Source organism: Oryza sativa, chromosome 3 (genome assembly GCF_034140825.1).
Source record: "Oryza sativa Japonica Group chromosome 3, ASM3414082v1".
Lineage (NCBI taxonomy): Eukaryota > Viridiplantae > Streptophyta > Magnoliopsida > Poales > Poaceae > Oryza > Oryza sativa.
In genome coordinates this window covers 18,200,290-18,223,624 of record NC_089037.1, presented here as the reverse complement: position 1 = coordinate 18,223,624, position 23,335 = coordinate 18,200,290, and the positions used below count along the sequence as shown (strand labels likewise).

General features: G+C 41.4%; 2 protein-coding genes across 4 annotated transcripts; one reads left to right on the top strand and one right to left on the bottom strand.

The window, feature by feature from the left end:
* Positions 1-6,546: 6,546 nt before the first annotated feature.
* On the bottom strand, positions 6,547-12,718 carry LOC9266342 (diacylglycerol kinase 1). Of its 3 annotated transcripts, none has more exons than XM_015772474.3 (8): positions 12,566-12,718; positions 9,635-10,902; positions 8,548-8,914; positions 8,405-8,481; positions 7,642-7,761; positions 7,382-7,546; positions 7,169-7,306; positions 6,547-7,050 (listed from the first exon to the last, which is right to left on the bottom strand). In XM_015772474.3, the coding sequence occupies exons 2-8, from the start codon at positions 10,835-10,837 to the stop codon at positions 6,901-6,903; spliced, it is 2,220 nt and encodes a 739-aa protein (XP_015627960.1). In that variant the 5' UTR covers positions 10,838-10,902; positions 12,566-12,718; the 3' UTR covers positions 6,547-6,900. The 3 variants fall into 3 exon arrangements, with proteins under 3 accessions (XP_015627960.1, XP_015627959.1, XP_015627961.1); XM_015772473.2 differs by having other exon boundaries at positions 9,635-10,893; XM_015772475.2 differs by having other exon boundaries at positions 9,635-10,885.
* A 6,283-nt stretch (positions 12,719-19,001) lies between these two features.
* Positions 19,002-22,007, top strand: LOC4333153 (probable uridine nucleosidase 2). Its single transcript, XM_015777850.2, has 9 exons — positions 19,002-19,197; positions 19,293-19,408; positions 19,553-19,612; positions 19,899-20,084; positions 20,184-20,288; positions 20,392-20,488; positions 20,823-20,930; positions 21,076-21,211; positions 21,742-22,007. The coding sequence occupies exons 1-9, from the start codon at positions 19,149-19,151 to the stop codon at positions 21,851-21,853; spliced, it is 969 nt and encodes a 322-aa protein (XP_015633336.1). The 5' UTR covers positions 19,002-19,148; the 3' UTR covers positions 21,854-22,007.
* The last annotated feature ends 1,328 nt before the right edge of the window (positions 22,008-23,335 follow it).

The window sequence follows — 23,335 nt, the reverse complement described above, 5'->3', positions numbered from 1 at the left end:
GACAGGAGCTGGATCTGGATCCGGATCCGGAGCTGGTGCGCCAGGAGGAGGTGCCGTGAACGACTACAACAACGGAGGCAATTCTGCCTCACCATCCAGCGGAGGGCCATTCTCGGGGTATAATCTTCTCCTCCTGCTACTGCTGTTAGCGCTATTCCTGTTCCCATTGTTAGCGCTATACTATGTGCGCTATATTCTTGTTCATGTTCTTGTTCCTGTTCTACATGATGCCTCTAGTATGTTATCGCGTTACTGGTATGTTCCTGTTCCTGACATTCATGATGCGCATAGTATGCTACTGGTTATGTTAAGATCACCCTACACTGCTTATGCCATGATCATTGTTTCATTTTCTTGGATTAAAATATGCCGATTAACGACTATATTTCCAACACTCCAAAAACCTGATAGGTCATTTTCGGTAGTTGGCTTTGCTGCTGCACTGAAACCACATGCTTTTGATGGTTCAAACTATAAGAGATGGAAAGCACGTGCACTATTGTGGTTGACAGCGATGCAGTGCTTCTATGTTTCACGGGGCAAACGAAGTGAACCACCTCTTTCTCCTGAGGAAGAGGCTAAGTTCGAGGCTTCGGATTGCCTGTTCCGTGGAGCATTGATCAGTGTACTCGCTGACAACATAGTGGACGTATACATGCACATGCCTTCTGGGAAGGACATGTGGGATTCACTTGAGGCCAAGTTCGGAGTTTCTGACGCCGGCAGTGAGCTGTATGTCATGGAGCAGTTCTATGACTACAAGATGGTCGATGACCGTTCTGTAGTAGAACAAGCTCATGAGATTCAGATGCTGGCTAAGGAACTTGAGAACAACAACTGTGAGTTGCCGGACAAGTTTGTGGCGGGTGGCATTATTGCCAAACTACCACCTTCTTGGTCGGACTTTGCCACTTCTCTAAAGCACAAGAGACAAGAGTTCAGTGTTCCTGATCTCATTGGCTCTTTGGGTGTTGAGGAGAAGGCGAGGGCAAAGGACGTCCGGGGCAAAAAGGTTGAGGGAGGTTCTAGTGCCAATATGGTACAGAAGAAGAACCCTCATGCATCCCACAACAACAAGAAAGTCAAGCCTGATGTCAAACCCAAGGCTGCAACCAATTTTAAGAAGAAAGGCAAGGGAAAGGCAAAGGGAGACTGCTTTGTGTGTGGCAAGTCTGGGCATTGGGCCAAGGACTGTCCTGAGCGCAAAGACAGGAAGTCTGCCAACATGATCATTAGCGAGGGCGGAGGAACATCGGGGTATGGTAAAATATTACCTACAGTTCTCTCTGTTTTTCATTCACCTGATTGGTGGGTGGATACTGGTGCTAATATTCATGTATGTGCTGACATTTCTCTGTTTTCTTCTTATCAGGTCGGGAGAGGTTCCTCCTTGTTGATGGTAAACGGGTCGCTTGCGGCTGTTCATGGTGTTGGTACGGTCGATCTGAAGTTTACTTCGGGAAAGACCGTGCAGCTGAAGAACGTGCAGCATGTCCCTTCAATAAAGAAGAATCTAGTTAGCGGCTCTCTATTGTGTAGAGAAGGTTTTAGACTTGTGTTTGAGTCCAATAAATGTGTCGTATCTAAATATGGGACTTTTGTTGGAAAAGGTTATGACAGCGGAGGCTTGTTCCGCTTTTCTTTGAATGACATGTGTAATAATCATAATGCTGTGAACCATATTAGCGAGAATGATGAGTCTAATGTGTGGCATTCGCGACTCTGTCATGTGAATTTCGGTTGTATGACGCGCTTAGCTAACATGAGTTTAATTCCAAAATTTACTTTGGTCAAAGGTTCCAAGTGCCATACTTGTGTTCAATCGAAACAACCTCGCAAGCCTCACAAGGCATCTGAGGCGAGGAATTTGGCACCTCTAGAACTTGTTCATTCCGATTTGTGCGAAATGAACGGCGTGTTGACTAATGGGGGAAAGAAATATTTCATGACACTGATAGATGATTGCACTAGATTTTGCTATGTGTATCTATTGAAAACAAAGGATGAGGCATTGCATTACTTTAAAATCTATAAAGCTGAGGTAGAAAACCAACTTGAAAGGAAAATCAAACGGTTGAGGTCTGATAGAGGTGGGGAGTATTTTTCCAATGAGTTTGCATCCTTTTGCGAAGAGTTTGGAATTATTCATGAGATGACGCCTCCCTATTCACCCCAATCAAATGGGGTGGCCGAAAGAAAGAACCGTACTCTAACTGAGATGGTGAATGCCATGTTAGATACTGCGGGGCTTTCCAAGGAATGGTGGGGTGAGGCAGTTTTGACTGCGTGTCATGTCCTGAATAAAATTCCAATGAAGCATAAGGAAGTAACACCATTCGAGGAATGGGAAAGGAAGAAATTAAATCTCTCATACCTACGAACATGGGGCTGTTTGGCCAAGGTAAATGTACCTATAGCCAAAAAGCGGAAACTTGGACCAAAAACTGTTGATTGTGTGTTTCTTGGTTATGCTATCCACAGTGTGGGTTATAGATTCTTAATAGTAAACTCTGGAGTACCCGACATGCATGCTGGTACAATTCTTGAGTCCAGAGATGCTACATTCTTTGAGAATGAATTTCCTATGAAATATACACCTAGCACTTCTAGTAAAGAAACTGTCATGCCCCATGAGCACTTTGCACCGATAGAACACGATGATCAAATGCCTGAGGAAAATCCTGAGGAGGACAACATTGTAGATACTCGCAAGAGTAAGAGACAAAGGGTTGCAAAATCCTTTGGAGATGACTACATTGTATACCTCGTGGATGACACCCCAAGAACCATAGAAGAGGCATATTCATCTCCTGACGCTGACTACTGGAAGGAAGCAGTACGCAGTGAAATGGACTCGATTATGTCTAATGGTACTTGGGAAGTCGTTGAGCGTCCATATGGGTGCAAGCCTGTAGGATGCAAATGGGTTTTCAAGAAAAAACTTAGGCCTGATGGTACAATCGAAAAGTACAAGGCAAGGCTTGTAGCCAAGGGTTATACCCAAAAGGAAGGCGAGGACTTCTTCGACACATACTCACCAGTTGCTCGCTTGACCACGATTCGAGTACTACTTGCTCTGGCAGCCTCTCATGGTCTTCTCGTCCATCAGATGGATGTTAAAATAGCTTTCCTAAACGGAGAGCTGGAGGAGGAGATCTATATGGATCAACCAGATGGGTATGTACTAGAAGGTCAGGAGGGAATGGTGTGTAAACTATTGAAATCCTTGTATGGCCTCAAGCAAGCACCTAAGCAATGGCATGAGAAGTTTGACACCACGCTTACATCTGCAGGCTTTGTTGTGAACGAAGCTGACAAATGTGTATACTATCGCTATGGTGGGGGAGAAGGGGTGATCTTGTGCTTATATGTCGATGACATACTGATCTTTGGGACCAGCCTTAATGTGATTGAGGAGGTCAAAGACTATCTGTCCAAGAGTTTTGAAATGAAGGATTTGGGAGAGGCTGATGTTATTCTTAACATCAACCTACAAAGAGGAGATGAGGGTGGGATTACACTTGTGCAATCCCACTATGTGGACAAGGTTTTGAGTCGCTTTGGATATAGTGACTGCAAGCCAGCTCCTACTCCTTATGATCCCAGCGTGCTATTAAGGAAAAACCGAAGAATAGCAAGGGATCAACTGAGATACTCTCAAATCATTGGTTCATTGATGTACTTGGCTAGCGCAACGAGGCCTGACATCTCATTTGCTGTAAGCAAGCTGAGCCGGTTTGTCTCAAATCCGGGAGATGATCAGTGGCAGGCTCTGGAAAGAGTAATGCGCTATCTAAAGGGCACTATGAGCTATGGAATTCACTATACCGGGTATCCAAAAGTACTAGAAGGGTATAGTGACTCAAACTGGATATCTGATGCTGATGAGATAAAAGCCACAAGTGGATATGCGTTCACACTTGGAGGTGGCGCTGTTTCCTGGAAGTCTTGCAAGCAGACCATCTTAACGAGGTCAACAATGGAAGCAGAACTTACAGCACTAGATACTGCGACAGTTGAGGCCGAGTGGCTTCGTGAACTTCTGATGGATTTGCCGGTGGTTGAAAAACCAGTGCCAGCTATCCTAATGAACTGCGATAATCAAACAGTGATTATTAAAGTGAACAGTTCAAAGGACAACATGAAGTCATCTAGACACATCAAGAGAAGACTGAAATCTGTCAGAAAGCAGAAAAACTCCGGAGTGATAGCATTGGACTATGTCCAAACGGCTAGAAATCTGGCAGATCAGTTTACCAAGGGGCTACCACGTAATGTGATAGACAGTGCATCGAGGGAAATGGGCTTGATACCCACCTAAGGTTGCATAATAGTGGAAACCTGTCCATTGTGATCGGAGATCCCGTGAATTTGGATGGTGAAACAAACTATTGTGTGACTGAGAGAAGAGACCCTTGAAAAGGGCTCATTTTCATGATGTGCTTCTCTTCTTTCCTGCATGGTAGGATGGCTTATGTCTTAATGTGATCCGAGTGGCTTTTCCAAGCAGAGATGTTGACCTGCAGAACATCTCAGAAGGAACACACCTATATGAGTTCGACTGCTAGTCACAGTCTATAAGGTTTGGGCAATCTCTAGATACTCATGAAAGGCCTGGAGTTTGACTTATATGCTCTAAACAGAGGGGATGCGAACGGCAGCCCAGTACCAGTCAAGGTTCTGAGTGAAACTTGATCACACAAAACTTGCAATTCAAGGCATAGTCCATTGTCCAGTTGTGGTCTGATGTAGCTCATTTCCTAGGTGGAAGTTCAACTTAACAGTCTCCACCAAAACCCTGGTATATCAAACAGGCACAACATTGGGAACATTTCTTATGAGCCTTGAAATTTGGTGGGGATTGTTAGAATAATTGGGCTAGGCCCAATTTATTATATTAAATCTTAAAGGCCCATAATAAATGTTGAGGATAATAATACCACCTCAGGATTTAAGGGAGAAATATCTCAACCTAAATAGGGAGTTATTAGAGGCTCCCTGTTGACCAGTTGAGGTGGGGGTCGGAATGCCACACGCGCGCGCGCGCGCCGGGTCGGGCCGTGGGCGAGGCGAGGCGTGGCGTGGCGTGGCTGGCTGGCTAGCGTGCGTGCGTCACGTCACGTCACGTCGCTATCCTTTTGTAGCCACTAACCCACGTTCCCACGATTCCCTCCGCAACAGCGCGTCCACGTTCTTTCTCCTGATAGATAAGGAGGCCGCGAGTCCGATCCAACTTCTACGCTTCCTTCCCGGTGTTAGTTTCTCCTTCTCCGCGCCTGAGTTGCTCTCGCTTCCCCGCTTCTGATCTCTTGCGCGCACGAGAGATTGGAAGGAGTAGTGCCTCCGAAACCACACCTTCGCCTGAGATCTGCACCGGGTAGGCGGGTGATCAGGTTTTTGGGGAGTGCCTCCCGCACGACTGCTCATCGCCATGTCTGGAGTTGCTGCCGCCACTGCTGGCGGAGGTGGTACGCCGCCGCCGACAGGAGCTGGATCTGGATCCGGATCCGGAGCTGGTGCGCCAGGAGGAGGTGCCGTGAACGACTACAACAACGGAGGCAATTCTGCCTCACCATCCAGCGGAGGGCCATTCTCGGGGTATAATCTTCTCCTCCTGCTACTGCTGTTAGCGCTATTCCTGTTCCCATTGTTAGCGCTATACTATGTGCGCTATATTCTTGTTCCTGTTCTTGTTCCTGTTCTACATGATGCCTCTAGCATGTTATCGTGTTACTGGTATGTTCCTGTTCTTGACATTCATGATGCGCATAGTATGCTACTGGTTATGTTAAGATCACCCTACACTGCTTATGCCATGATCATTGTTTCATTTTCTTGGATTAAAATATGCCGATTAATGACTATATTTCCAACAGTTTAGAGATCGGGATGACACAGTCGAACAAGTTTGAGAACCTAAACGGTCGATTTGCGAGTTTAGGGACCGGAATGACACAACGGTACAAGTTTAGAGACCGGTGATGTACTTTTCTTAATTTTTAAATAAGACGAACGGTCGAACTTTGAGCACAAGAACCCACAACTACACTGGAACGGAGAGAGTACTTCTGAATGCAAACCATGTCTTTGTCATACACTCGTACTTATGTGTTATTGCCTCTTCTTGTCAAACAGGGAAGCATATTCACAGACGACGATCACACAAAAGATCAGCCAAAATTTGTGAACTGAATGATAAAATTTAACCAAGACATTCAGCTTTAAAATGACCTGACCATTTACCATTTACTATTTTGGGTATGTTCAGATTGTAGCCAAAATAAACCTTACCAAATTTTGGTATTACCGAAATTTTAGCAAATTGGCAATATTATCAAAATTTTTACAGAATTTCTTATGTATTTACCAAAGTTTGACAACAAACTAAACGTAGGCACTTTTTTGATAACTTTACCAAAAAAAAATGGTATGGTTGAAAATAAGATCAATCTGAGTAGCCACTTTATATACAACATGCCCCGATACCAGAGCGCTCGACAGAGAGCTTCCAGACAGAAAGACCGACCAACAAGGTAGACAGAAAACTTGCACAACAACAGTTCAACACAACATTACCCATTTCCCAACTGTTCAGCTCAAAAAAAAAAAGCTTACCAACTGTTACCCTGAGGTGGTGCATACAGTGAAATTCCAATCAAAAATATGTGCAACGTGTGCAATGAACCCATGTTTCCTAGGTTCCATCCACCACAAACAAGTGGATATATACTTGGTGAAGAGAGACGTGGACACCAGGCAGGCAGAGCCTCTCCCTGCCTGAAATTTGCTTTAGGACATTCTTGTCTAGACTGGTGTTGAAGTATCGACAACTCAGCTTCGAACTGCATGATCACTTGCAACGCAGATTGAGTACCTTCGCGACCGTTTTCAAGAGTGGGTTTATGAAAGCCTCAGAGCCATTTCTTGGAGGAGGGCCCTCTTCTGAGATGCAGTGATTAGGTGACTAGATTCAGCATTTTCAAGCACATCAGTGACGATTGCAGCAGCATGACCGAGAGACTCCTCAATTGTTCTCCTCAACATAAAAGCCTGAAATACATGAAAAATCCCGAGTACGGAAGTTGAGAGTTAAAACCAGTGTGCTAGTAACCATGGCCCCAAAATACAGATTACATGAGACCAAACGCACAACAAGAACGAACTAAACCTGTCCATGATGGGATATTTTGAGAGTGCAGGGGTTTTGGGTCCATGGTTCGCCATCCACTTGAACTGGAAATGGAGCGAAAATTTGTATTTTGATTGATTGTCCTTGAGCAATCCTCCGTGCCCGAGAAAGCCCAACCTAAATTAGTTCAGTTTATCTAGCATCATCTTCATTCATCAGATCAAAGATTAATTGTTGAATGTGCTTGTTTACCTGAAGTGTCCCCAGATGCCAAGTTCCGGAGATGCTAACTACTTCAACCATCTTGTCATGAATTGACTGTGGGTCAAAGTTGTCAGGGTTATCATCCTCGCTTTTCCACAAATCAACCCCTCCCATGTAGCTCGGAATGTTTGCAACCAGAACACCTTCTGAATCCTGAAGCATTCATACGTATTAGCAATTTAGCATGGGCATGCCATATAGTATAGATGGTGGTTTTATGTACAAGTCTCAAGATCATCTTATGTAACCTCTGGAATCTCAATCTCAGTTCCATCAACCTCTAATCTAACTTGCCAGGGTAAGTCCACAAAAGTTCTATCGATCATACTCTTTGCACCTTCCCTTGCATATAGCACCTTATTTAAAAACTGAGCAGAAAAAAATAAAGTAAGAAACAAAGTAGGATAAATCTCGCAATAAGAACTGAAAAACAACACGGTTGATACAGCAATGAGATTTTTGTTGGTCATGTATCAGTCTGCTAAGCATACATATCAAGTACTCAAAAATAACCTGTAGAGCAAGCAATGATAAAAAGGACAAGCCAAAGAAACTTCTATTGCAAACAAAATTTCTGAAAGCATCTAACAACCATACTGTAAGCGGAGATCACGACATGCAGACTGTAAATGATCGTGTCATAAAACATGGAGTAGATATTGGCTATGAACTGTTGAGCTATCTAACTGATTAGGTTAGTAATATTTAAAGCACCTCATGAATATATAAGAATACATTAACTGGTAACAGGACCAAGTATACCAATATCCCAAACAGAACATACATACCTAATTAGCAACTGGTTACTTGTTGTAAACACAACGTTTAATTTGCTGATGTAACAAATTTGGATTAAGATTATACACTCATCATCAACCAAAATCAACACCTTCTGTTTTTTGAGTTCACTCTTGTTCATTTGTTTCTTAGTTGTCCTTAAAATTTGAAAATGAGCAGTGCAATATCTTTCATATATAAAGATTCATACGAGTAAACTTGAATAGACACTACCTGACTATAGAACTTTTCAGGATTTTCTTCCCGGAGATTATGAATGTCAAGAGCAACCTTTGCATCACAACCGATACCTGTGACAATGGTCAAATAAGGATTTTGGATAAAGTGCATTGATAGAACTAAACCTACACACCTACCTAGATAATTGTTCATATACTTCACCATAAGCACATTTTTTCCTCGCTTATCTTCAATTGCCACCTTCCATCTATCTAAGATGGTCACTGCTGCATGCTCTATGTCATGTAGAACTGTGCAGAGGCCTCCTTGCTTCTCAACAGCACCTAGACCACCTCCCCAAGATAAAACTCTTGAAAGATCATTCCCAGTGCCAGCTGGAAGAATCGCAACAGGCGGAGGTGATTCATAATTTTGTTTATCTATTGCATCAAGAACCCAACCAACAGTACCATCTCCACCACATACAAGGATTCTGAAATGTGGTACCTTTCGGAACAATAATAATCCTATCTCTGGCCCTTGTGATGAACTCAGCTCAAACACCTAAAAAACGAATGTAGCCAATCAGTGAATCACAAATATCTTAGCAACACTGTTAAGGTACAGTGCTCATAGAACAGATCAATCTTGAATTGTTATCCAGAACAGACAAACTAATCACTAAGACAGGGCAGGACTGTCCATAGATGATGCAAAAGAAAGATACTACCTCCGTTTCAGGTTATAAGACTTTCTAGCATTGCCCACATTCATATCTGTTAAAGAATCTAGACACGTATGCTAGAAAGTCTTATAACCTGAAACGGAGGTAGTACTAACTACCAGAGAATGTGGTCTGCTTAAGACATTTGTTTGGTATATGAGTTCCGATACTTGGGCCAACAACATCAGACAGGCAATCAAGGTTTTGCTTTGTGTTCATCTTGTGGATATGGTTGGAAAAGCAGCTTATCCCAAGGAACATATTTTCTGAGTTTTACTCCCACGTTGTTAGGCCAATATGCCATGCTAATGAAATCAACCAAGGCCCAACAATCTAGGATTACTGAGGGATCCAGCTTAACAAGGCAGTTGCTAGCAACATGAAGGTTATATAATCTGAGGTGATTCTACACAGCATGGATGAGATGAGTGAATACAGGAAAAACAGCGATGCATTCAGTATATTCAATAAATACTAAAGATTTGCTCATACTAAAGTATGCAATATATATTTGATGTACATTTCACTAATAAAGGTGCTAGTGCGAGAAGTATCATGACCTGAACTGGATTCAAAAGAAAATGTAGGCGGTGCTTTAGAGAATCTCCACGTTGAGCCCCACTTCTTTTGTTGATGAACACTAGAAGGGGTCTGGCATCAGCAGGCAAGTCATCCAGTATGTACTTAAGTTTAGCTCCTTCAGCATCATCATGGTGTAATCTTCTAGGCTCTGGTATAACTTCTTTACAATCACTCTCGCTGCTATCATGCTCATTCTCAGCACTCCTCTGAACATTGTCCCCAGATGATTTCAAGTCCTTAGCCCTCTGATTAGCATTTGCTGCGGTATCACATGATGAATCATCATTACTGTCACCAACATTACAGTCAGAAGGTACCCTGCTATGTTCCTTCTGCTTCTTGCTTCGGTTCCTGAGATGCCCCCTCACAGTGGATGCAAATTCATTTGCACCATGTGTTATGGAACTTAAAATTCCACCAGGCTTGCTCCTGGTTTTCACAAAAAGAGGCGAAAGAATAAGGCGTTTGAATGGACCGAGATCACAAATATCACCTGTCTCTGTAGCCATGCTTGAGTGGCAATCAACATGCACCAACCGTTGGCACCACATGCAGCAGTATATAGGAGGGCCTCCAAGAAAAGATCCACTGCATGGCTCCTCACAGTAACTACAGTATTGAGCTTCTTCAGACTGATCAGCTATATCTGTCCAGAGTACGGTCCATTGATGGACAACATGTTTTGATCCAAACATTGAAACACATTTGCAGTCCTTCTGAGAATTTGAAGAACAGATCATGTGTGCAGCTGCACCGCAGACATCACACCGGTGAACCATATTCTCAGATGTTGTCATTTGCCCAAGGGGCTGAGCAGGTGAAATAGATTCTAAACACACACAGCACTTCAGTCCTTTTGCACGAAGTAAAGATTCTACACTCCAAACATGTTCAGCAGTTGGAACCTTGTGGGTTCTTTCAAAATTCTTCCTTTTTGATCTTGCTATCATTTTCATCCAGCTCAAACTGATCTTTCGTCTCCATAGTGAGAAAAGGTACAAAACTGTCAAAAGACCAACTATACCAATGGTGAAACAAACCACAATTGGGATCCAGAGTTCTGACAGATTAAGGGTTTTACTGTGCCAATTGAACATAAGTTTTCTAAATTGATCTCTCCACCAGACAATCATTGAAGTTGATGGTTCCAAGAAATTATAACCTTGAAATGAGGACATCATAACAATAACCTATATCCTCTTAATAATCACACTGTTTTTATTATAGCTCTGCAAAGCTGAATAAGCTGTATAAATATGATTTGCAATCAGAAGATATATGAATAAACAAAAAGGCATGTAGATGTAACTAATATGATCAAGTGATTGTACTGATCATGCTGGACAAAAGTACAGAATGCTCTTTAGCAATGAGTGATTGCATTTCTGAAGCACTAACATGCGCATCTCATCAAAGTACAATAACATGTAGATTGGGATTACTATCCATAATATAAGAGATTATGTTAGTAGGAAGAGTACTGATTCACAACTGCATTCTCAAGTCACAGATGATATACCGAGTTGCTGCATTCTTAAGAATAATTTAATACTTAAATGTTTCGATCTTCATGGCAAACACAAGTTGCAAACAAAGCATAAAGCAAGACATCTTAACAACACCTTAGGGGGTGTTTAGATCCAGGAGTGTAAAGTTTTGGCGTGTCACATCGGGTATTATATAGGGTGTCATATGGGGTGTTAGGGCACTAATAAAAAAACTAATTACAGAATCCGTCAGTAAACCACGAGACGGATTTATTAAGCCTAATTAATCCGCCATTAGTAAATGTTTACTGTAGCACCACATTGTCAAATCATGGAGCTATTAGGCTTAAAAGATTCGTCTCGCAAATTAGTCGCAATCTGTGCAATTAGTTATTTTTTAAGCCTATATTTAATACTCACAAACGTTCGATGTGGATGTGATAGGGTGAAATAGGAACTAAACAGGGCCTTAGTACTAGAGAACTTTTACGGTACAATATACTACCAGTATATACTGGCAGTATATAAAAGGGCATATTAGGAATTTGATAGAAAATAAAACAACACTTTAGTAATTTTTGGTTCAAATTGAATTTAATTGAGAGTACCTAGTCCTGGATCTTATCGTGCACTAGGGGAGGAGCATCCTGAGAGCCATTTGATGACAAAGCACGTGACGATAGCACGATTTGATGATAGAATAACGAAGAAAAGACAAAATTACCCTTTCAAACTTTATACTGCAATCTAATTAAATAAAAAATTAAATCAATCTACACCGTTAGATCATATATACTTGCAGTATATACTAGCAGTATATTGTACCATAAAAATCCTCTCTAGTACTATTCAGATTTCAGACTACATAAGGTTAGGCAATAAAGGTGCAGAATTATCTCAGAGATACTGAGTTATTCCCCACTCACTATTCACTAATCAGAACTAAATAGTCGATAGTGCATCAATAGCGGAGTAACTAAATGCTTATATAAAACAAGAAACGCAAGAAATCAGGAAAAAAAATTGGCACATAGAGCCTTCGATGAAATTAAGTACTCCAAATAAAGCTGCAGGCTGCAGCAACCTCCACAAGTGAAAAGGAACCAGAAAGATATTTGGCAGGCTTTGCCTAGAACAAAAGGCAGTATTTAGCCCCCGAAGAAGCAACACGAAACCAGGCCAAAAAATTCCATTCCAGATTAGTTTTTAGTAGAGCAAAGCCTAATTTTTCGGCAGTGTAGAAGAAAGAAACAGAGGGGGGAAACTGAAATAAAAAGCACAGAGAAGCAGAAAGAAATCGAATTGATTTCTGCAGAGAATTAGCCTCCCGTTCTTTTCCTCCAAAACGTCACCAAACCAACCAAAAAAAAGACAGAGAGACATGAACAGAGAGAGAAATATGCGGCGTTGGTGTGGACTTACGCCATGAACCGGCAGTAGTTTTCCCCAATCAAAGGCCACCGATTCCTCACTCCTCCATGTCCATGGCTGGTTGCTTGGTTGATTTCTTGCTCTGCAAAAAGAAGGAAAGGGGAAGCGAAGCGGATTGCTGGGTGAGAGGGATTTTGCAAAAACGAGGAAGAGGAATCCAAAGGGCCAGGGAAGAAGCTGTCTTGAGGGGCCCAGAGAATAGATTCTGGGTGAGATCAGAGCCGTTGATTCCGTGATCGAGAGCGGATCGGACGGTTGGGATCTGTCCACGTCTGTCCCCTTGGGGGTGAATCTCCCTCCAGGGCCAAGTGATGCACGCGTCGTTTTCTCCTACTCCTACTTCTTTTTCTTGTTTGGAATTTTGGAGACACCCCCTGGATTTCACGATAATTAACCGGCGGTTTCCCAATTTGGGCTTTGGGAGAGTTGTAATTAGGGTGTGTTTAGTTGATGTTAAAATTAAAAGTTTGGTTGAAATTGAAATGATGTGATGAAAAAGTTAAAAATTTGAAAAAAGAAAAACTTTGTAACTAAACACGGTCTAAGTGTATCTGAACACGGAATATTTCACTCCAACCTCAGGCTTCTAATTAATCCCCTCGCATGTCATAATAAAAACATGGTTGTTCTGAATGTTGATGTAGTCTCGCAAAATACGATTTTTAACCGTTAATTTATATTAAGTAGGAGTATATTACAAAACATTTGAATACCCAATACAATGAGAACACTTTATTGTAAGGTAAAATATATATGCATATATTATTTTTCATATATCGTATGATCTAATATTTTTGAAACCTACATCCAAACTTTAAATTTCGGCTTGATGAAACGTGCCGAAACAACACAGTGACAGCGCGTGCTGTTAAAAGTGCTGAGTGCTAACACGATGGGAGATGTGTCGCGATGTTTTGAAGCGCAATACTAGCCCCATCTACTATTACTGTCTATTTAGTAGAGCTATAACTTCTAAATTTAGTTTTAGCAGTTGGGTCATATCTCTAGTTTATTTTATGAGAGAGCTTCGTCTAGCTCCGCTCCTATTTTTAGTGAAGCTGAAACTGTTTGGCTGAGCTTCAGAGAGCTGTGTCAAACAAGATCTAGATGAAAACATAATTAAGAAGAATAATACACCATTTTCTTTTTATTTCTTTCAGATGGAGGGGAAGAATATAGGCGCACACACACCGACACACGCCTGAATACCTGATCGATCGATCGAGTACGTGGAGAGACGATAAGAGAAAGGCCACACGCAGCGCGGGACTTGGAACGCGACGCGGCGGCGATTTGTTGCGCTGCTCCCGACGAGACGAGTCCAAACTCCATCGTGGTGGCAGCAGTAGCTTCCTGACGACGCGTGTCTCCCGGTACAACGACACGTGGGCACAGCGACCCCATGAGATGTCGGCATGGCCGGGGAGATTATATGTCACCTTTTATTTCCGAAATTTCGTTTGGTAACACCCTTTAACCTATATTTTTATTTTATAATATTATCTTGGTTATACTTTGGGTTTATACGTTTTTTTTCAAGCATGTGCACTGTTTCAATTATTATATCGGTTCCTACTTGTCAATGATTTCCTTACACCTATATGTAGATCATTTCTTTGACATCAAATAAGTTAGATGTAGACATAAGGCAAGATTAGCCGGTTCAAAATGAAAATATCGGTTAAAGGGTGGTCCAATGCAAAACTTCAATAACGAAAGGTGGTCCAAAGTGAAGTTTAGTCTGGGTTGTACAGATTGATGTCATTTTAAACCATAGGTAAAGTTGCTAAAAATATACATACATTTAGTTTTTGTGGCAATTTCATTCTTGTCCATACCTCGATGTCCAATACTGATTTTGCCACTGTTTTTTAGGTTTTCGTTTTTCTCCTACTTTTTTGAAATGAATTAGTCGTTTGCTCCTGTTCCGTTAATTATTGCTAACAGTGTTAAATGTGGAGTGAAAAGGGCAAGTATACCCTTAGATATTTTCTGGTACTTTTATATACCACTTGTACATTTGCTCTATTTTGAGATAAGCCATTTTTGCCACCGTGGCTGGCGTGGCCAAAAGGTTCTGTTTTCAGAAATATTTTCGAAAAAGTCTAATAATAATTTTTTTAAAAAAAAATATAAAAAATCGCTATAAACTATAAAGGGTGTATGATATGTCAGGTATTGATGGTGGGAGGAGATTAAATATTTGGTTTTGAAGTTTGAGATGTATTTTAGACAAGGTACATATAGTTGAGGACATAAAATTGGACTTACCTATTTTGGGACAGACTTTTACATAGTAAGGTTGTGTTTAGATTTAGATCTAGGGGTGAAAATTTTCGCCGTATCACATCGGATATACGGACATATATTTGTAGTATTAAATATAGTCTATTAAAAACTAATTACAGAATCCATCACTAAACAGCGAGACGAATTTATTAAGCCTAATCAATCCGTCATTAACAAATGTTAATTGTAGCACCACATTGTTAAATCATGAAACAATTAGGCTTAAATGATTCGTCTCGCAAATTAGTTACAATCTGTGCAGTTAGTTATTTTTTAAGTCTATATTTAATATTTTATACAGGTGTTCAAAAGTTCAATGTGAATGGGTGCAAAAATTTAGGTGATCTAAACATGGCCTAAGTACGTTTTGAGTAATATACTGTTTCTTGAAAAAAATAAAAAAAATGATGAAAGAGAACGAACTAAAAAAAACGCAGGAAGGGCAGCATGTGCACGGTGCACCTACTCTACTTCTTATGTTTAGGGTCTTTTTAGTCCCAAACAAAATTTTTCTTACTATCACATCGAATGTTTGATATATGCATAGAGTATTAAATATAAAAAAAATCAATTATACAGTTCACCATGAAATTGCGAGACGAATTTTTTAAGCATAACTGCACCATGATTTGACAATATGGTGATACAGTAAATATTTGCTAATGACCAATTAATTAGGCTTAATAAATTCGTCTCGCGGTTTCCTGGCGGAATATGTAATTTGTTTTATTATTAAACTATGTTTATTACTTTAAATATGTGTCTGTATATTCGATCTGACGTGCAGGGGGCAAAAATTTTTACCAACTAGATGGGCCCTTATATTCATTTCCCAAATTTAAGTCTTTTTCAGGATGGAGGGAGTAGAATATAGAGCACAGAAGGTAAGATAGGGGTTGTTTGGTTAACATACTCACATTGCCAAAGCTTCCCTTACTTCATTTAAGGCCCTGTTTAGATTCCAATTTTTTTCTTCAAATTTTCAACTTTTCCGTCACATCGAACTTTCCTACACACAAACTTCCAACTTTTCCATCACATCGTTCTAATTTCTTCAAACTCCCAATTTTAGCGTGGAACAGCTTAACTAACATGTCTAACATAAGGCCAATAAAATTAAAGCCACACTTAGCCATAGGATAGCAAGCTTGTCACTAGGGGGTGAAAACGGGGCGGGTGTTTCCCGCCCGCTCGCGCCCGCTCGCCCAGCCACATTATTTCGGGACAAATTCGGGTACCGGGGACTTTTCACGGATATCGGGTCCGAATACGGGTCTTTTTTTTGCGGATACGAGATTGGGTTCGGGGATGTATTCTCCGACTGATACAGATTATCCGGTAAAAAAATTCGGGTATTACCTGAATATCACCCATATTATGTTTTTGTGAGGCACTTTTTTTTACTATGTACTGGTAGGGTTGAAATTGATATGCATAGTTTATGTCCGTCCAGATCATTTTTCGGATTCGAATAGTTTCGGTCGAAACTATCCGGAAATTCTCTGATTCGGAAACGAATTCGGATTTTTTTTCTTAGAAATGAAAACGAATAAAGTAAGGGTACTAACTGTCAGAATCGGAAAACGGTCGGAAACTATCTGGAATTTTTTTCAGATATCCGCAGACATGGATCAAATTTTAGAAAAAACACGTATATATACAACTTTTTCATATGAAGTCAGATGAAGACAAACTTTATATCAAAATTGTAGAGCTCGATGAAATCTACAAATTTATTATTGACTATTTTATTATTTGAGGTCATTTAAGGGTCTAAATATTCATTATAAAATACCATACCTATTTTTACAAAATCTCAGATCTACAATTCAAAGTACCAATTTGATGGAGATGTGTTCTATATCAAAGTTGTAGAGCTCAACGGGATCTACCACTTTATAGTTTATAACATTTATATTTGAATATATTTAAAGTATAAAACAAACATTACAAGTTTCGACGATGTGAAGTAAAATAAATAACATCTCCAATTTATACAACAAGAACTTGATAAGTGATATGGTAAGTAAGCTATACATATTGTAAAAGTTCTTGAGATTAGAAAATGAATAATCATATTTACATATGGATCTCTTAGGGAACGACCATGAAAATCGATTTTCACATACGTACGGTTGTGGGACTGCCTACAAAATTGACGATATAAATATTGGAGATGTTGACCTAAAATAATACGCGATATCTCTTCTTCCTTGGATTAAGAAACTCAATTTAAGGGGTCCTTTATATTTCGACAAATATTCGTTACTGTATTCGGTCCGTCTCGTATTCACTCCGTATCTGTATTCGATAATATTTGATTTCATTTCCGTATCCGAGTTTTCGATTTCGATTCCGATTCAAAAAAAAATGAAAACGAATATGATAAAGCTAGTTTCCGTCCGTATCCGATCTGTTTTCATCCCTATGTACTGGTTCTACTATGATGTATTGTACCTTGTTTATTTCCTAAGGTCCTAATGGCCTAATATAATTGTATTATGGATATATGGAATAGTTAAATGGTTATTGTCTATGTGATATATAAGATTGTTGCTTCGACTTGATATCCGAATAAATATCTGTAACCGATAGTGTATGTATCCATTTTGGTACGTATTCGTTTCGTATTTTTGCCCGACATTATCTGAGTTTGTATCCGTATTCGACACTATTTGTGTCCGACCCAATTCCGATTATAAAATATGGGTTAGGATATGGGAAGGGTGAGATGACCCGTTTTCACCCCTACTTGTCACGCTTTTACGTGCCAATAACACGTGGGACCCATATCATGATGAAGAAATCCTACTATAAATGTGGCACGAACAAAACAGATGTCTAAGAGCATCTCCAACAGCATCTCCAAATTAGACTCTCCAAATACTCATATAGCCAACTCTTCAATTGATTTGGGTAGTCAAACTAGGTATTCACTCCGACAGTCTCTCTATTTACATCTCCAAAATAACTGTGGGACCCACCTATCAGCCTCAATTGCCTTCTTCCTCCTCTTTCCCTTTCTCTTTCTCTTCTCCCGGACGGCAGCTATCGACGATGCGCTAGCGAGGCGGGAGACGACGGCGGCGGCGGATACCCGCGCGTGAGGCAGGAGGCGACGATTGGGGCGGATCCCCGTGCACGCGAGGCGGGAGGCGGCGGCGGCGGCGGCTACCTGCGCGCGCGAGCCTGGAGGCGACGGCGGCAGCGGCGGATCCCCGTGCACGCGAGGTGGGAGGCGACAGCGGCGGCGGCTACCTGCGCGCGCGAGCCGGGAGGCGACGGCGGCGGCGGCGGATCCCCGTGCACGCGAGGCGGGAGGCGGCGGCGGCGGCTACCCGCGCGCGTGAGCCGGGAGGCGACGGTAGCAGCGGATCCCCGTGCACGCGAGCTGGGAGGCGACGGCGGCTATCAACGACACGAACGACTACGGCGACGGCGGCGGTTGCAAGGTATGCGGACGGAGGGAGGCAGCTCCGGCGCCTCTCTTGTCCGTGCCGTCGTCGACGCTGCGGGCTGCGCCTCTCTCCTTTGTGCCTCTCTGAGCCGACGAGGAGATGGGAGGGATGTGTGTGGGGCCCATGGTTGGTCGGTGACTATTGGCTGGCCAAGTTTGGCTAGTGGGGGGAGGGTTTTGGTCAAGTTAGAGAGGCTATTGGAGGACGTTTTTTTTTAAACTGGAATGGCTAAAATTTAGCTTGGAGAGTCACTTGGAGAGGCTGTTGGAGATTCTTCAACTTACTCCCTCCGTCCCAAAAAAAAAACAAACCCTGGATTTCCGTGCCAACGTTTGACTGTCCGTCTTATATGAAATTTTTTTATAATTAGTATTTTCATTGTTGTTAGATGATAAAACATGATTAATACTTTATGTGTGACTTATCTTTTTAATTTTTTTCATAATTTTTTTAAATAAGACGGACGATCAAACGTTAGGCACGAAAAACAGGTTTGTTTTTTTTTGACGGAGGGAGTAGTTAAATTTGGCTAATTTGAATTGTAATATGGTGAGATAAATTGTACTAGCAGTGATCCAAACAAGTACAAGTAGCGCATCATCATCATCGGTGTGTCGTGACTTGCGTTCGTCGGTGTGTACGCTACTGGACCATATACTGGTTCGGATCGTATCAAAATCAATCCTTTCTCGTCCACACACTCATGAATCATCGCTCACTCAAACAGCCTTGCCTCCTCCTGTTGAGTTGACCCGATCCCATCCGGTGTTATCCATCCCTTCCCTGATCCCCCATCCATCGCCGCCGCCGCCGCCGCCGTGGAGACGATGACGACGACGAAGAAGAAGCTCGTCATCGACACCGACCCGGGAATCGGTCCGCTCGTCCTCTTCGTCGCATCCTTCTCTGTATTTCTTGTTCGATTCGCTCGCTCGCTCACTGACGGCGCACGCGCGCACGCACGCACGCAGATGACGCCATGGCCATCTTCGTGGCGCTGAGGTCGCCGGAGGTGGAGCTGCTGGGCCTCACCACCATCTTCGGCAACGTCTACACCACCCTCGCCACCCGCAACGCCCTCCACCTGGTTGGGTTTGCTTCCCTATCCATCTTGATTTTTTTGGGAATACATATCCATCTTAATTTGATCTTACCCATCCCCAACCACCCCCAACCTGTTTCTGCATCATCATCTTCATCTAACACTACTGTTGTATTTGTTTTGTTTCAGCTGGAGGCTGTTGGGAGGACTGACATCCCCGTGGCAGAGGGATCCCATGTAACAATCAAGGTCTCACAATGCCACCTCCCATTGCAATCTACTACCACTTGTTCTTTCTTCTCTGCAGCATAATCGATCAGATTGTAGGCTTGTTCTTTCTTCTCTGCAGCATAATCGATCAGATTGTAGGCTTTGAAAATGATTAGTGATTACTCCATATGTAACCTTAGCAAGGGGAAGGGCGTGCCAATTTGATTAGCTTGTAATATAGTACAATTCAGTTCAGTTTGCCTGCTGCATCAATCCTAGCTAACAAGTGGTAATCTTATTTGATTTCGCTGTCCACGGCACAAAGAAAGCCACCAAGCTACGGATTGCGAGCTTTGTTCATGGCTCGGATGGTCTAGGAAATCAGAACTTTCCTCCGCCAACTGGGAAGCCCTTAGATCAATCGGCCGCCGCGTTTCTTGTCGAGCAGGCAAATCTGTACCCTGGACAAGTTACTGTGGTTGCCCTTGGTCCACTTACCAACCTAGCTTTGGTATGCTTTTCTTTCCTCTATACTACTATGTGCTTGCCCACCTTACTTTTTTTCCTTTAAGAAAAACTGTGCAAACTATTTACATGTCTCATTTCCTAGGCTATAGAACTTGATCCTTCTTTCCCGAAGAAGATTGGGCAGATTGTGATCCTTGGTGGTGCGTATTCAGTTAATGGAAATGTCAACCCTGCAGCTGAGGCAAATGTGAGGGAGGCTCTATTTTTTCTCTGAAATGGAACATTTTCTATTCCTTTCTGGTAACATGTTCATGATCCTGCTTACTGATGGAATATGTTTATATTAACAGATATTTGGTGACCCTGATGCAGCTGATATAGTTTTCACCTCCGGTGCTGATATTTTGGCTGTGGGAATAAATATTACACACCAAGTAGTTCTTTCTGGTAATTCTTGCTGTGCTTGCGATTGATTTTGTCAAATATCTGCTTCACTGAGCTCTGTTAAGATATGTGACTATGCCTTTTATTTTCATCTAACTTTTTAATTTCCAGTATTGTGTCAGAGCTGATCTGTACTGTTAGTATGCAAGCTAACTACTTTTATTTTGGCATTGAGCAGTTAGGTTGTTTTTAGCAGCAATATTGTAATTGTTGCTTGGTATCATTTACATGGATGCATCAGATCAGTTTGAATCTATAAGATGATTAGAAGTTGAGTACTTCAGTGCAACACAAGAACTTTCATAATTTGACAAGAACCTACCTCTTATTGCTGCAGATGCTGACCGGGAAAAGCTTGAACAGTCTGATAGCAAATATGCCCGATACTTGAGCAAGATCCTGGGTCTTTATTATGATTACCACAAGGACGCCTACTTCATAAAAGGTCAGTGCCTAGCATCATGCAAGTTCATCGGGAAAAAAAGGTTGCACAGTCTGTAAAAACTTACGTGAAGAGGGGACGGATCAGACACCAAGCAATTCTCCAAAGCAGAATATTAGTGACAGACATTGTGTGTCGAAAATTACAGGAGTGTATCTTCACGATCCAGCAACACTTATTGCTGCGGTAGATCCGTCACTGATGACTTACACGGAAGGTGTAGTGAGGGTGCAGACTGATGGCATCACAAAGGGTCTCACAGTTTTCGACACAACCAAGAAAAGGTTAGGCCTATACCATATTGCTGCAATTCTTGTCCAAAGTTCAATGAGTAGTCTTAGTGTCATTATATCCACAACAGTTATACAGCTATTAATGCCTATCAGCACTGTTGCTTATCCAGCAACAACCAGTCTCATCTTTTCGCTTATGCTTATGCTTATGCTTATCAGTCAAAATTTGAATTTTCTATCTTAAATTTGAAGTTGATTTTGGGGTTTTTTCATCGAAGTTTATTTTTCAGCCTTTGTTTTTAGATCGTTAAGAACACGTATATAAAAAAAATTACAAATTATTTTTTGTTTGCAAATATGCTGTTTTGCTTATGCCCCTAATAAGCGAAACGATGGGGCTGCAACAACATGTGATTAGCCTTTGTTGCTGCAACAACCTCCAACTGAACCTTGTTTTGTAGTACCACGTACCCTACGAAAACCACATTGATGAAATCAATAAGCATTGCCTTCAAATCCCCTTTGCTTGAATGTGTAATGTGTTCCTACTCCTATATTTATCGATTCGGAATTTGCTGCAGGTATGGGGAGATAACTGCGTGGACCGGTAAGCCAACCGTGAAGGTTGCTGTGACCGTTGATGCTCCTGCCGTTGTGGAGATGATCATGCAGAGGCTTACGACGGATGATTAGCAGCAGCAGCAGCAGCAGCAGCAAGCAAGCAGCCAAGGGAAAAACGCTGCCTTTGTCTTGTTGAACCTGTCGGATCTTATAAAGAATAGACAATGCTGTATATCCTAAATTCTGAAGAATTTGCTTTACATGATTCGTCGTCGAGGTTGATCAACATCACACAGAACTAGCTAGAAACAGCCTGATGCACTGATTCAGAGGTTGACAATCCATTTCAATTTTATGGCCAGAATTCATACTACAAAGAGTAAATTTCAGAAAGCTAAAATTGTCCATCTGTGGCGCCTATTCTGCATCAAAATCTAAAGTCCGCCTCACATACTCCAATTGTTCAAAAAAAAAAAGATGCATCACAAAACAACGATAAACATCTTTGACCCATAAGATCCACTTAAACATTCAAATTCACAGCACAAAGAAACTCGAGCACGCCCCTTTTAACTGTTCATACTAGAGCACACTGGACATGTGTTTTTAGACAGATGAACGAACGAATTCACTAAAACTTAATAGCAATGCTTCACTGAGCATACTTGGGATGATCAGAATGATGGCCTTATAGCATAACAGGACTTGCTTCACAAATCGAACGATGGATGAGTTGGAATTTTACAACTCCAGTGAATGCACACTTGTTTGCTTCACTTCTCAAACATCAATTAGATAGTTATAAAAACTCTAAAAAAAATGAAAACATTTATATACAAGGCAAGCAACAGTGGTGTCACACAAGAGTCCATACTTTCTGTCATTTCATCTTCCGTGGCAATAGCGCTATAGATTAGCCAGGGGTACCAGTTTATAACATACTAGACATTTTGCGCGCGTTGCGCGCCCTATCAGGAGTCCAACAAAGGGGTACCATTAAGCATGTTGTGGGCGAATAAAATTAAAGATCCACACTCTCACTGAACAACAAAGCATCAGAATTAACCATAAGACATAATCATTACTCTCATAGTGAGGGCATGACAAAATAGTAGCTGTTTAAATGACAGCATGTTTAAATACAGGGAGCATTGGTTACCAACGTTTTTCTTAACCAATGCCATTACAGAGTAAATGGTTCACTTCTAGCACTACATAGCTAGTGCACACCATAATTTATTTTATAGAAACATTGGATGAAGGTAGACAACTGCATTTAGATCACAATAATCTTTGATACCTTGGTTGACACTAAAACTTTTCATCATATCATACATAAAAAATCAAAAGATCTCTCAAGATCACAAACACAGATTAGATGGCATTCTACTATAAATCTTTTTTTTTGGAGATATTTTAAATCGTCACTGGGAGAAAAAAACATAGATTTCTATGATAAATAGAGTGAATATTGTGTTGAAGATATGCAAACAAAATTACCAGAATAACATCTAAGCACAGAAACATGTCCTTTTCAATTCTTGCAAGACAACTTCTGTAATCAGCAATTTGCACAGTAGTATCGCAAATACAGAGAACATTGTATTGCAGTTA